The sequence below is a fragment of the Mobula birostris genome, chromosome 2, assembly GCF_030028105.1.
Source record: "Mobula birostris isolate sMobBir1 chromosome 2, sMobBir1.hap1, whole genome shotgun sequence".
NCBI classification, from domain to species: Eukaryota; Metazoa; Chordata; class Chondrichthyes; order Myliobatiformes; family Myliobatidae; genus Mobula; species Mobula birostris.
Window position 1 is genome coordinate 65,859,022 of NC_092371.1, and position 16,150 is coordinate 65,875,171.

Here is a 16,150-nt window from a genome sequence, read left to right on the forward strand (position 1 = left end):
TGGACCTGTTCTTGCCTAGAAACAGAAATACCTGCTCAAGTAATTTGATAAATAAGATAACATATAACAGGCAAGAATCTGGTGACCCTAGTCCTTTGAATACAGGGGCATCAGTTTGAAAGCCTGTGTTGTAGAACTATTAGAATTTGCTTTGAATTCTCAGGCTCTGGAGAGATGTACTCATTGTCCCGGCTTTCCATGACCATTTCTGTCATCTGGAAGCCTGGGCAAAATTAGACCTTAACATTTTAGTGTTCTTTGCAGCAGACAGTTTGACTTAAAGCATTTAAATATCATTAAAGAAATGTAGGCTTTAAAACATGGAATAGCACAATGTGATGCACTTTTGAAATCATAAAGCCTCTCCACAGTTGATTCACTGAGCCAGGTCATAGATGATTGATTTGGAGCTGGCATCTGACATAATTTTCCAAGGCACACGATGTCAGTGCAGTTGGTTTCTAGTCAGTGTGTGGCTGTGATTTACAAGTGCTGCAGAGGAGTGAGCCTGTTGTGTGGTTTCTCCTTGATCGGATGCAGGAGAAACATTTCTGCTCACAAATATTTCTGCATGCTTGAAATAATTGAAGTAAATATTGTCAGTACAGAGATGGTCCTGAAGAATGTATGGGAAATTTACAATGTTTTTCTTACAAAGGGTGTTGGAAAATCTTTTGGCTGGCCTGGTACAGGTATTCTGCAGTGTAAAATAAAACTGACTTGGACAGAAAGTGGTAGACTTCCACCCTTAGTCACCCTGTGCTAAACACTGACTGGAATATGGTGGCTACTGCATATCAAAAATCTACCTCGTTGACTTCAGTGAAGCTGAATTTCAGAAGTGGAATTCAGTGCACAACCATTTGATACAAGTGACTGCTAATGAATTATAATCTTTGAGACAAAACCTCTAGGTGCTTGAAGGAACATTGCTACTTACTGATTGAAACTATTGAGGATGAGGGAATGGCAATTTTGTTTTGTTCATGCTTTTGGTCAGGAGTCCGATAAGTTGATGAGGGAAGAGGTTCCTTTCTTCAGCAACTTGACTATATTCAACAAGACCAAAAAACAAAATCAAAATTTAAAATAATATGAAAGCCTGTGGAATTGATGGTAATACAGTGTGGATTGTGGATTGGTTTCATGACAGAAAATAGAATGGAACTATATTGGTCATCTTTTGTGTGGCAGGCTGTGACTGAAAGTGTCAGTTCTGTGGTCCCAGTTCCTCCCAATTTGTATAGTGATTTGGGTAAGAGGACTGAGTCCAATATATGCAAGAATGGTCTTGATAGAAGCTGGGTGGCAGGGTGAAGGGCAAGGGTGCCAAGGCAGTGGTGAGGACATGGTGGATGGAACACACTGCGGAAAAAGTCATTCACTTGGGTTGAGACAGGTACTTGTTTTAAATGGTGAGAGGCCAAAGGATGTTGGTGTTCAAAGGGACCTTCTACATGGGTCACTGAATATTAATATGGAAGAAATTTGGATAGGGAGAGCAAATGAAACATTGGCTATTATTACAAGAGGATTTGATACAAGAAAATAAATGCTCTTGAAATTATTTGGAAACGTGAAAAAAGAAGTGGCGGTACTCCATTCAGTCCTCCAGGTCTCCTCCACCATTCTGTATGGCTGATCAACCACTATAGTACCTGGAACTTGCTCTCTCCACATTTCCCTTCAGCTTAAAGCAATGCACCTAAATAGATAAAATGATGACTTCCACTTCCTTCAGTGGGAGAGAATTCCACTACTAACTTGAAGATATTTCCCCTGACCTTGGTACCAAATGGCCCCCGGTCTGGATTCCCTGGTGGTCAAGAGCATTCCCTTCTGCATCTGGTTTATTTAGTCCTGTTAAAATTTTGTAGGTTTGTGAGGTTCTCATCCTTCTGAACACCACAGAATATTGGCGCAGTTGATGCAATCCCTCCTGCCATCTCAGGAAATGCACTACTTCCATGGTAGGATCATTCTCTTTCAGTTAGGGCCTTGATGTGCCCAGGTCTAGTCTCTGCATATACTTGCAAAATATAGAGTGCAGTAAAGGCTTATCAGCTTGATTCTGGGTTGAGTGGATTGCCCTTTGCAAAGAAATGATGCAGAATGGACCTATGAGGTCTGGAGTTTAGAAGAATGAGTGGAGATCTCATTGAAATATGCAGAATTCTTAAGGTAAATGACTGGGTTGCTGAAGGAATTGAGTTTCCCCAGCAGGATCTGTTGCCTCGGTAAAGCAGCCAGCATTATCAGACCCTCTGCCCACCCTAGACATTCTCTCTTTCGCCTACCTCCCACCAGGCAGAAGATACAAAAGCTTGAAAGCACGTATCATCAGGCTCGAGGACAGCTTCTCTTCTGCTGTTTTAGGATTGTGTGATAAGATGAACTCTTGACCTCACAATCTACCTCATTATGGTCATGCTCCTTATTGTCTACCTGCACTGCACTTGCTCTGTAGCTGAGGCATGTATTTTGCATCTGTTACTGTTTTACCTTGTTCAGTGAGAGATTTGATCCATATGAACAATAGGCAAGACAGGTTTTTAACTATATCTCAGTACATGATAATATTCTAATTTCAAACGTCGGCCATGTACCTGAGGTGCTGTGAGCTTCATGAACAGTCCTAGAAAGCGGCATTAGGCATCACATCTTTTTGAACAAGTGCCTGGTCTCTGTCTACACCTCTCATTGTCTTGGTCAGGCAGCCAGCATTATTAAAGACCACACTCACTCTGGATACTCCCTCCTCTGTCTTCTCCAATTGGGCCAAAGATATAAATGCCAAAAACACATACAACCAGGATTATTATTATGATTATTTTATAATGGTAAGCTTCTAACTACCTAACTTCCTGTTATAAAACAATTGAATGGTTCCCTAGTATGATAAGAATGGACTCTTGACTTCAGTCTAGCCTATAAAGACCTTGCATCTTTCTGTATATCTACACTATACTTTCTCTGTAATTGTTGCACTTTATTCTGCATTCTTTTATTGCTTTACCTGATACTATCTCATTGCACTCAATGTAGTGAATTGATCTGAATGAACTGTATGCCAGTTTTTCCACTGTACCTCAGTATTGCTGCTGCACACCAACAAATTTCATGGCAAATATTAGTAATAACCTGATTCTGATGTGACATTAATAAACCAATTTAGGATAATGGTGTCAAAATAACATACTTCATCAAAAAGATAGTGAATCTTTGGTTGTGTCTTCCCAAGAAGTTCTTTTGGGGGGGGGGGGGGGTGGAGGATCAGACACGAGAGAGATTTATAAATTTTTGAATATTAAGAGAATTAAGAGATGCGGTGGTTAGAGTCACAGAACACTATAGCATAGAAATAGGCAATTTGGCCCATCTAGTCCATGCTGAACTACTCTTTGCTGAGTCCCATCAATCTACATTGGTTTACTTAAAGGAAGTGACACTGAAGTAAAAGATCAGACCTGTTCTTATTGAATAGCAGAAGAGATCTGAACAGCTGAATGGCCCACTCTTTCCTCAACCTTGTGTGTTCTTACGAATTGGAATATTCTACGTAAGAGATTGTGAAAGCTTAAGTTCAGTGTTCGGTGTAAGTTGCTTTTTCACAAAATATAACATTTGTTTTCAAAATTTCCTGAAGAATTGTTGAACTCAAATGGGATCGCAGGCATCCCACCTCTCCCGGAAGTTCCGGGAGTCTCCCGTATGTGAATAGTGGCTCCCTGATGCCCGCAAATTATATACAATATCACAGAAATCAATTTTTTTGAGAGTGAGCAAGAGAGAGAGCGTGAGAACAAGCAACCGAGAGCGCGAGAGAGAGAGCGAGAGAAAACAAGCGAGAGAGAGCGCAAGAGCAAGCAAGCAAGAGAGAAAGCAAGCGAGAGCGCGTGAGCAACCACGCGAGAGAGAGAGAGAGCGCGCGAGCGACAGAGAGAGCAAGAGCGCGCCATGGCAGAGTGTTCCAAAAAAAAAAGTATAAAACGTACGTCACCCCAGACTACACTAAGGTGTACCCCTGCCTAATAGGGGTCAAAATAATGACAGTGTTGCTCGCTGCACTGTTTGCAACAGTGACTTTTCTATTGCCCATGGCGGGTTAAGACTGTAAAAGACATGTTGAGGTGAGTTTAACAGGTGTCATTCATTCATTAGCATAGCTAACGTTGTTTAAACTAGCTGGCCAGCTGCTCAGGAGCTACTCTATTGCAGACATCCCTCCTGTCCCGGAAGTCTCCCACAAATTAATGGTGCTACCTCCCTGAAATCAGTTTTTGCAGGGTGGGATGTCTGGGATCAGAAAGCAGCTTCAGAGTGGAATTTTAGTTTTTCTTCTGACTTGTCAGAGAGTACCAATTTCTTAACTGTACCATTTTGGTATTATTAAAAAAAGAATTTGCTGTTGTTTAAAAGAGATATATAACTGCTAGACTGATGCTATTTAAACTTGAGTGTATTTTATGAGCAAATCTATTGCTAACATTACAACGATGTAATGTTGTGACTTTATAAAGCACTGGTGAGGGCTCACTTGGAGTATTGTGAGCAGCTTAGGGCTCCTTACCTTAGAAAGGATGTGCTGAAACTGGAGAGGGTTCAAAGGAGTTTCATGAAAATGATTCCAGGATTAAACAGCTTGTCGTAAGAAGAGTATTTGATGGCCTGGGCCTGTATTCACTGGAAATTAGAAGAATGAGAGGTGAACTAATTGAAACCTATTGAATGGTGAAATGCCTTGATAGAGTGGATGTGGAGAGGATGTTTCCGCTGGTAGGAATGTCTAAGACCAGAGAGCACAAGACTCAACATACAAATTAACCTTTAGGGAATCCTGCACAAGGACTCCCTACTAGCTTTGCACCTCGGATTTTTTTTTTGTATTTTCTCACCATTTAGAAAATAATCAAACCTTTAATTTCTTCTACCAAAGTGCATGACCATACACTTCCTGACACAAATTCCACCTGCCATTTCTTTGCCCATTCTCCTAATTTGTATAAGTGTTTCTGTAGCCTCTTTACTTCCAGAAAAATACCTGCCCCTCCACCTATCTTCATATCATCTGCAAACTTTACAACAAAGCCGTCAATTCCATCATCTAAATCATTGACATACAAGACAAAAAGAAAGAATCAGTGCCAACACAGACCCCTGTGGAACACCACTAATTACCGGCAGCCAGCCAGGAAAAGCACGTTTTATTCTCACTCTTTTTTTCCTGCTAATCAGCCATTACTTTATCCATGCTAGAATCTTTCCTGTAATACCATGGGCTCATAGCTTGTTAAGCAGCCTCAAGTGTGACAGCTTGTCAAAGGCCTTCTTAAAAAAAAAGTACATATCAACCGATTCTCCTTTGAATATTCTGCTTGTTATTTCTAGAAAGAATTCCAACAGATTTGTCAGGCAAGATTTTCCCTTGAGGAAACCATGCTGACTATGGCTTATTTTATCATGTGCCTCCATGTACCCTGAGACCTCATCGTTATAATTGACTCCTACATCTTCTCAACCACTGAGGTCAGGCTAACTGGCCTATAATTTTCCTTCTTTTGCCTCTATCCCTTCTTGAAGAGTGCAAAATCCTAGTCTCCTGGAGCCATTCTAGAATCTAATGATTCTTGAGAGGTCATTACGAATCCCTCCACAATCTCTTCAGCCACCCCTTTCAGAACTCTGGGGGGTACACCAACTGGTCTAGATGACTTATTTACCTTCAGACCTTTCAGTTTCCTGAGAATCTTCTCTCTAGTTATGGTAACTTCAACACTTTATGACCCCTGACACCTGGAACTTCCACCATATTGTTAGTGTCCTCCACAGTAAAGACTTATGCAACATACTTATACAGTGTGTCTACCATTTCCTTGTCCCCCATTACTACCTCTCCAGCATCGTTTTCCAGTGGTCCATTATCCACTCTGCCTCTCTTTTACACTTTATGTATCTGAAGAAACTTTTGGTATCCTCTTTAATATTATTGACTAACTCACTTTTGAATTTCATCTTTTTTCCTTAATGACTTTTTTAGTTGCCTTCTGTTGGTATTTGAAAGCTTCCCACTCCTCTCTGTTCCCACTAATTTTTGCTCTAATTTATGCCCTTACTTTGACTTTTATGTTTACTTTGACTTTTCTTGTTAGTCACTGTTGTGTCATCTTTCCTTTGGAATACCTCTTCTTTGGGATGTATATATCCTGTCCCTTCCAAATTGCTTCCAGAAGTCCTAGCCATTGCTGCTCTGCCATCGGCCCTGCGAGTGTTCTTTTCCAGTCAATTCTGGCCAACTCCATTCTGCAATTCCCTTTACTCTACTGTAATCCTGATTTAGCTTCTCCTTCTCAAATTTCAGGGTGAAGTTGAGCATATTTTAATTACTTGGCCCTATGGGTTCTTTTATCTTAAGCTCTCTGAACAATCCTGGTTCAATGCATAACACCCAATCCAGAATAGCTAAGCCTCTGGTGGGCTCAACCACAAGTTGTTCTTAGACATTAAGTTCCCAGCTATAGCCTTTCAGCCAGGATTTAGTGATGCCTACAACATCATATCTGCAGCTGTGCTGCAAATTCATCTACCTTATTCTGTACACTGCGCGCATTCAGATACAACATTCCTGTATTTACACAACAGTCGCCTTTTTGATTTTGTCCACCTTTTACATTGCAAGTCATCCTGTAGACTGCAGTTTTGCCCTTTCAACAGATTCTCCTCACTACACAGTGCCTCTGTCTGTAAACCAGCCACCTCATCTTCAGAAGTATTATCTGCCTTTCCTACAATATTTCTTGCATTGCAATACAGGCAGCTCAGGACACTAGTCGCACCATGCTCAACCTTTTCATTCCTAACTTTGTCTGAGGTCTTACCAGCATCTGCTTCCACAACCTCTCCACCAACTATTCCGGCAGTCTGGTTCCCAATCCCGTAACTCTAGTTTAAAGTCCACCATGCAGCATTAACAAACCTTCCCGCTAGGATATTAGTCCCCCCCTCCAGCTCAGATGCAAACCGTACAGGTCCCAACTTCCCTGGAAGAGAGCCCAATGATTCAAAAATCTTATATCCTCCCTTCTACATAAACCTCTTAATCACGTATTAAACATATAATCTTTCTAGTTCAGGCCTCACTGGCACATGGAATGGGTATCAGTTCTTAGATCACAACCCAGGAGTTCCTGCCCTTTAACTTAGCACCTATCTCCCTGAATTCCCTATGCAGAAATTCGCCACTCATCCTACCCGTGACATTGGTACCGACATGGATCATGATTTCTGGCTGTTCACCCTCCCACTTAAGTATGCTGAGGACTCGATCCAAGATATCCCGTACCTTGGCACCCAGGTGGCAACATACCATCCAGAAATCAAGTTCTCACCCACAGTATTTCCTGTCCGTTCCCCTAACTAACGAATTGCCTATCACCACAGCGTGCCTTTTCTCTTCTGCCACCTTCCCTTCTGGGTTACAGAGGCAGACTCAGTGCCAGAGACCCGACCACTGTGACTTTCCTCTGTAGATCATTACACCCCCGCCCCCTACTGTATTCAAAGTAATGTACCTGTTATACCAGAACAGTGACATTATACCTACAGAGAAAGGAGGAACAGGACAGGTGTCCTTGCTCTTGAAGAGAAAAGGATGAGAGGTTCATCAGGTTATGTAATGATTTGATATAAGCAGACAAAGAAAACAAATCAACAGTGGGGAAGGAATGAAGTAAGAGGCTGGGAAGTTGCAGTGAGGTAAGGGTTAAAGGCAATGTCCCGCCAAGGATGACCTGGGTCACTTGTCGTCAAGTGAGAGCGCCAGAGACGCTTCTGTTTATGGCAGATGAAGTAGGCTGGGGTGACTGTGACAGTGTGTATTTAAGCCAGACGAGTGAGGCCTCTAGTGAGAACTTTGTAGGAAAGTCTTCCTTAAACATAGTGTCCCTTTGCACAATAGGAGACGTCAGAGACAGATGAGATAGAAATAACGGAAGGATGTGCACTACACAGCGAACATCTTAAGGGATAATTGCTTCACTAACTTCAAAATATCATCAGTTGTCAGCTTGAAGTTTCAGTTGACTCTTAACACCTCTATTGTGAACGGTGATTGATCTTGCAAGTAAGGAATTCCAGCAAATAAAAGTTACCAATATCTGTAACAGTTAAGCCAATTCTTTATAAAAATAGTAGCTTTCTGTTCAGCCTTCCGTACAGCGTGGGTGACAGGAGCCATGTTGTTCTCCTTGTGCACGAGTAAAATAAGAAGAAAGCTTGAGTTGTAAGAGTGCGTGTGCTCTGGGCTCGGTTATTTTGGTTATTTCATTTTATTATCGGTGATGACGAGGCCACCAATGTATAGTGATCATTAAGAAATCAAGAAGCCTCAAGAAAGCAGCATTCATCATCATGGACCCCCACCATCCAGGCCATGCTCTCTTCTCGCTGCTGCCATCGGGGTAGGAGTTACTGGAGAGTTTGGTCTCACACCACCAGATTCTGGAACAGATGTTACCCCCTCAACAATCAGGGTAACATCCTGAAGCAGCAGAGGTAATTTCATTCAACACTGAACTGATTCCACAATCTATGGACTCATTTTCAAGGACTCTACAATTTATATTCTCAGTATCATTTATGTATTATCTTTCTGTATTTGTACAGTTGGCCTTTTGCACATTGATTGTGTGTTAGTCTTTGTCTATGTTTTAATTTTTTGTTGATTCTGTTGTGTTTCTACTGTGAATGTCTGAAAGAAAATGAATCTTAGGCTAGTATATGGTGACATATATGTACTTTGATAATAAATTTAATTTGAACTTTGAACTTGGAAGACAATTTAGAATAGTGAGATTGTTATTCACTACCAGTGAGTATTTGAGGCATGTGGTTTGAATCCATTTATTGCAAAGACGGACATGCACAGAAGTGATGGTAAGAGATGGTTATGCTGAAGTCATAAGAGGAAATCTGGGAGTTGGGGTGTAGAATAAACAACTGATTGGTCTCGTGTAATATTTTGTAACTACAAAACAAAAAAAAATTAGAAAAACATGAGAACGGGAAATGAGAGTCTAATTTCGTGATTACTTTAAGCAAGGCATGCACGTATCACCTAGTGTCATGATAAATGCAATTCACTTATTTTTACATATCACCCATAATGAATTATTTAAATGAACAAGAATTCTTAATCAAACAATATATTTATGACATTACTCAAATACTACTGAAAGGTTAAGTACACAACAGTATGTCCTGCTTTTATGTGTCCTTGTGTAGTTATGTGCAGTGCCTTTTTCTATTCATTGTACAGAGATGGGGTGAAGTAGTGTGTGGTGAAAGTAAGGTAGTGTAGGAACCCAGGGGCATAGATGACTTGCTGTAGCATGGATTCAAGCACCTTTCTATATAATTAAATTTCCAACCTCCTAAAGAATTAACCTGCTGTTGACAGAATCATAAATGGCTAACTACTTTAAAGCCTAAGCATTTAATAACATTACAAAATAAATTGAGTAGGCTTAAACTAGAATCAGGAGGTCTATTAACAAATCTTAACTTTAATTCCTCGGAGTCATTCCACTCTTTTGAACTCCTACTGCAAGAAATGTTAAACGTTCAGCTGCATAGTTGGGAAAATACCAGCAAGGTATTGTCACCGAGTATGGGGCTTACATGTTTATGCATGTATGTGAGGAATTCCTGACATCTCTCTGCAACTATTCTGACAACTCTCTGCAAACTCAGGCTCAGTAATAAAAATTATTACGATGTTATGTCTAGGTTACTAGCAATAAAACTGATAGCATTTACTATGGGTGTTAGGTTATGTACCTTTTATTCAACAAGCTTTCTGTGTTTTCACTGAAACAAAGGAAAAAGTTATCAAAACATAATATCCTGCATAAGTGATGCATCCTTTCTACAGTGATATCCATTCAAGGCCACATTGAATTGTATGGCTTTAGATTACAAAGGAAAAATTTTTGATGGTCTTAAAAAAAAGAATCCAATATGCACAACTATATTGGAAAACACCATTCAGTGGGGGAATTGTCTTTCAGTGTATAATAGTGATTTGATTCTGCTGGGGAGGATGATAAAACATTAACCAATTGTACAGATGGATTTAAAGTTAGAAAAGGTGAGTGTCAAAGCACTTCTATAAATGAGTAGACAACTTTTTTTTTGAAGGAACAATAACTTTTGGCAAATCACTTGATGCTTAGTCATATTATGTAAAACTGTCATTATGTCCTTTGCCAAGCCACAAAAATGGAGTCAAGCAATGTTAAAGAGATTAGCTTTATATACATCGAAACATACACTGAAATGTGTTGTTTTCATCAACAGCCAGCACAGTCAGAAATGAGCTGGGGACAGCCTACAAGTGTCGCCATGCTGTTATTAAACAGATTTTTAACGAATCTAGTTTCCACATAAACCTCAAACCCAATGCACGAAGTAAAGAACAAAGTTCAATGTAAATTTATTATTAAAGTGCACCGTATACAACCCTGAGATTCATTGTCTTGTGGGCATTACACAAATGGCAAAAAGTGAGTGAATAACAGATAGAATATTAACATCAACCAGGAGTTCAGGAATATTTAGTTTAGTTCAGTTCAGTTCCGTACCACTAGCTGACTGCAGGCCACAGAGCCGATCTTTACTGGAGCGCCCCAGTCCCCACCGATTGCGCTAATCAAACCACTCAAAATCAGCAAACAAGAAGAGTGACCAGAATCCAGTAACACATGGATTACAGAACAGGTCAAAAATTGCAATCAGCACAGGCAGTGCTCTGAGCATCAGTTTTCAGTTTGTGTTCTGGCAGTTATTATGTTGCGGTAAAGGCGTTTACTTTCCTCTTTTAAAAGCTCCAAATGAAAGTTCAAGAGAATGAAGCACTGACAGCGTCAGCTTTCAGCAGCCAGACAGCATGTTGCTTGTTGCAAAGTACAATTGATGCCACCTGAGTCTCTGCTGTGTCCACCGTCTGAAATCAAGTGATGGATATTAATATACAAGTTAGTTGCTTGTATTTAATCAAAGCACACTCCAGTCGGAGACTAATACTATATGCACTCACTGGCTACTTTATTAGGTACCTCTGTATCTAGTAAGGTGGCCTCTGTACGTTCACAATCTTCTGCTGCTGTAGCCCATCCACTTCAAGGTTCAATGTGTTGTGTGTTCAGAGGTGCTCCTCGGCAAATCACTGTTGTAATGTGTGGCTATAAGAGTTACTGTTGCTTTCCTGTCAGCTTGAACCAGTTCTGGCCATTCTCCTCTGACTTCTCTCATTAACAAGGCATCTTTGCCCACAGAACTGCCGCTCACTGGATTTTTTCTTTCTTTTTGCCCCATTCTCTGTAAACTCTGGAGACTGTTGTGTGTGAATATCCAGGGAGATCAAATGCTCAAACTATCCACTCTGGCACCAACCATCATTCCACAATCAAAGTCAATTAGATACTTTCTTCCCCATTCTAATGTTTGGTCTGAACATGTCATGCCTGCATGCTTTTAATGCATTGAGTTGCTGCCACATGATTGGCTGATTAGATGTTTGCATTAATGAGCAGAGGTACAGGTTCAAATTTCAAAGTAAATTTTTTAAAGTGCATATATGTCACCATACACAACCCTGAGATCTGTTTTCTTGCGAGCATATTCAATGAATCCAATAACCATAATAGAATCAATGAAAGACCACACTAACAGGGCTGGCAACCAACAAAGAAAGAATGATGCTAATAAATAGATAAGCAATAAATATTGAAGACATGAGATGAAGAGTCGTGAAAGTGAGTCCATAGGTTGCTGGAAGAGTTAAGTGCTGGGACCAGTGAAGTTATCCCCTTTGGTTCAAGAGCTTGATGGTCAAGGGGTAATAATTGATCTGAACTTGGTGGTCTGAGTCCTGAGGCTCCTGTCCCTACTTTCTGATGTCAGCAAGAAAAGAGCATGTCCTGGGTGGTGGGGGTCCCTGATGATGGATGCTGCTTTCCTGGGACAATGCTTGTGTAGATTGCTCAGTGGCAGGGAGGTCTTTGCCTGTGATGGACCCCACTGACCGAATACAGAGACCACTGAGTGTATGTTGTATTCAATGCAACATTGAGTAAGCCTGTGCAGCAAGTTGTGATATTCTGAAATGTTTTTAGTGCTTACACTAACTGGAAAGCAAATGTTTTCACTGAAAATTATCCCTTTGTATTTTCCGTTTCAACACTTTCTTCATAATGGTGTATTTGAAGTCAATGGTGCACTTGTGAAGCAGCCAGTGATCTGCTGGACGAAGTCGGCGGGTGTTGGCAGGAGTGAGGAGGAATTGTCAACATTTTGGGTTGAAGCCCTGAATCGAGACTGAGTGTTGAGAGGGAAGACAACCAGAATAAAGATAGGTGGAGTAGTGAGACAGGAGCCTGAGACAGGTGGACTGAGGAGGGGTTAAAAAAAATGTGTAGGTTGGACCAGGTAGATGAAGGAAGGGGTGTGAAGTTGGAAGAAAGTGACAGGTGAGTGATAGATAGAGGCAAATAAAAGAAAGGGTAGGAGGAAGAGGGGAAGTGAGAGGCAGATGGAGTGAGGTGGGAGGAGGGACGGTGAAAGTTAGATATACTGCTGGAGGGTATTAGTGTTACTGGTGCTGGAAACTGATAAACAAAAGAGGTGATAATAGGAACCATTAGGGGAGGAGAGATTGAACCAGATAGATGGGGTTGTGGAAGGGAGCCGGTGAGTGAACTATATTCTAATGGGTGTTGGAGGAGAAGGAGGAAGGGCCAATGATGGATATGGGTGATGTCTGGATTTGCAGTTTGTGTTCCCTTAGTCCTCACTCTTCTTCATATGAGCCTCCGCATCTAGTACATCATCCTTTGTCATTTTCATCAGATGTAATGTGATCCCACCAGCACCCACATCTTCTCCTTACCCCTTTCCACATCTCCCTGGTGCTCTCATGCCTTCACACCCAACCCTCCCTGACCCCTGGCACTTTCCCCCTACAACTGCAGGAAGTGTAGTGTTGTTCCTACACCTCTACACCTCCTCATCTCCTCTCACCAGCATCCAGGAACGTGAACAATCCTTCCAGATGAGACAAGGACCTTTGTGCAGCTTTGTCTTCGGCAATCAGTGATCCCAATGTGGCCACCGAGAGTGAGACTGGGCAACATTTGCATGCAATTTGAATTCATCTTCCCATTCCCACACTGACCTGTGCATCATCAGACTGCTCCATTACCGGGGCAAAGCCCAGTGCAAGGTAGAGGAACAACACCTTGTATTCCACCTGGATAGTCCACAACCATTTGGTATGAACTTTCCAATTGTAGGTAACACACCCCCAGAGAGAGTTACCCCATTCCACTGCTTCAGATCCTCCTCCCATTTTTGTCCCCATAGCCAATTACCCAATCAAACCCTCAACCCCCTAGACCTCCGTCACCTATCTTCATCCTCCTCTTCCTTTTCTTTCTCCTCCTCTGCCAACTATACACACAGTTTACTTGCAGGCTTATTCCATCCCTTATTTGGTTTCCATTATCATCTCCTTTACATGTCAGATTCCAGCACGTACCCTTTTCTGTCCCTGTTTAAAAGCCTCCAGCAGCTGTGTCCAAACTTTACCTTCCTCTCTTTCTACTGCATTACATCTGCCTCTCATTTATGTTTTTCCTTGCCTCCACCTGCCCACAAACTCCCAATTCCACCCACCCACCCTCTTTCTGGCACAACCTGCCCATCATCTTTCTCCACTCCTCAGTCCATCATTCACCTCAGGTTCTCGTGCTGCACTCTTCCGCTCCTCTTTATACTGGTTATCATCCCTCTTCGCCCTCAGTTCTGATGCAGGGTTTTGACCTGAGATGTCAACTATTTCTTCGCCCCCACAGGAGCTGCTCGACCCACTGAGCCCCTTTAACAGGCTGTCTGCCGCGAAAGATTCCAGCATCTGCAATCTCTTGAGTGGACTTTTGAATCTATCTGGGCTGTACAACTGGATATCTTTGTGCTAATATTTATTTGAAATTTGAACAGGACTGGTTAATTGCAATGTAATACTTCTTTTGTCTCTCTTGTATCTTGCAGGGAAGGTGATTGGTGGTTAGGCCGGTCCCTCGCTACAGGAAACACTGGATACATCCCCAGCAATTATGTTGCACCTTCTGACTCCATTCAGGCTGAAGAGTAAATAATTTGTTTTGCAAATGATAATCTATTTAAGTTTTGATGCAACATTATTTTGTAAGGAGGGATGCTCGTGATATCTCCCTTTGATATTTTAAGGATAGAGCATGATTTGCTTGTGTAAGCAGTCCTCTAAACTTCTCCAGGTACTGTTTTGAAAAGGGTAAAGACTGGGGTGCCATGCTTGTCTAGATATTGGGCTATGTATAGGTTGAAACAAGACCGATATCCAGGACAACTCCAGTGTGAAATCTGTATTTTTCATAAAACGTTGAACTTTTACACCAGGGATTCTCAACCTTTTTAATGCCACAGAGCCTTACCATTAACCCAGGGTACATGAATCCCAGGTTGGGAACCCCTGTTTTAAACCAATGACAATCTCTAAAAACTTAAACTAGTTTTGCACAGATTCCAGTTCAAGACATCTTTCTTTATACCTGTAGATGTTAATGCTGATTTTATTTTATCACAACACTTACTGAAGTGCGGGAAAGGAGCACACTTCTTTTTGATCTTCTTTCTTGTCCTTCTCCAGACGTTGACTCAAGTCATCTTTCTTTATTTGAGTCCGATTGGCTGTCTGATTGGAAGGATGGGGGTAAAGAGAGACCATGGCAGCAGATGCAGCTCACCCTGTTCCCTGATAACACCACTACAGTCAAAATGTAACAGCCTGACTTCAGCTGCCCTCCAGCACTTGTGTTACTGTAGCTGCTACTTGCGTTCCAGTGGCCAGATTTGCAGCCTTGAGATAAAAACAAACAGGCCTATGATATTAGCAATGCAACTTGTCATCAAACTTAAAACAGCCAATCCCAAGTGTAGTTGATTCAAATTAACTGACCGATTTAAATTTTTTTAAGCGTGTCGTACCAGACATTCAGCCATTCTTGTCCGGCACGTGGTGTCAGGATTAACCGGGTCACGTTATGAACGTTCCTGACTTGACCCTTGTATTTTTTACGAGGCCGAATGGCTAGCTCAACACTCAACCCGGCACGGATGGAAAGCGTGCTCGGGGGTGGCCTGACCTGGATTCGAACTCGGGAACCTTCGCTCCAGAGTCCAGCGCTGATCTCACTGCGCTACCAATATAAGTGGACTTCATAGAATATATACTATACTTCACTGAAATCCTTTGACAGAGGTGAGGAGTTTGTACGTTCTCCCTGTGATCGCATAGGTTTGCTTCAGGTGTTTCGGTTTCCACCCACAGTCCAAAGACATGCCAGTTGGTAGGTGAATTGGTCACTGTAGATTGTCCATGATCAGGCTAGGATTCAATTGGAACATTGCTAGGTGGCTTGAAGGGCCTATTCCACGCTGTATCTCAATGAATAAATCATAAATAAATGTCTGTAGCTAGATTATAGTGAATCTGTGGAATTCATTGGTACAGACGGCCGTGGAGGCCAAGTTATTGGGTACATTTAAAGTGGAGGTTGATAGGTTCTTGATTAGTAAGGGCATTAAAGGTTACGAGAAGAAGGCAGGAGGATAGGGTTGAGAGGGATGATATATCAACAATGATGGAATGGAGAATATACTTGATGGGCCGAATGACCTTATTCTGCTTATATATGTTATAGCTAAGGTATGATTTCCTCTATTGCGAAAGGGTATAATATCAAACCTAAGCAGTTCCAAAATTGAAACTGTGTTGAAGCCATGTTTTCTTTTGATAAGTGGTGCACAGTTGACTTTGTAGCAGAATTGGCAGTGAATGTGTGTAATGACAAAGCAGGACTTGAGTTAGCTAATGTCACCTATTGCAGCAACACCATGGATTTATGGGAAAATTGGGCAAGTTTCTTACTCCCGATCACCAACTCTAAATCACTATTCTACATCTATGAACATTTGGTGAAGATAAAATTGAGATTGACAGGAAGGGTAATATTTGGGATGGGTGCAGATGGTGGTAGAATTCCATGCAGTCACTAAA

General features: G+C 41.6%; 1 protein-coding gene across 2 annotated transcripts in view; it reads left to right on the top strand.

Moving 5' to 3' along the window:
- Nucleotides 1–16,150, top strand: part of LOC140187157 (proto-oncogene tyrosine-protein kinase Src-like) — a 223,432-nt gene that overhangs the window by 128,146 nt on the left and 79,136 nt on the right. For both annotated transcript variants that reach the window (XM_072242161.1, XM_072242170.1), the window contains exon 4: nucleotides 14,104–14,202. In XM_072242161.1, the coding sequence (XP_072098262.1) occupies nucleotides 14,104–14,202 (99 nt within the window). The remainder of the gene's footprint in view (nucleotides 1–14,103; nucleotides 14,203–16,150) is intronic.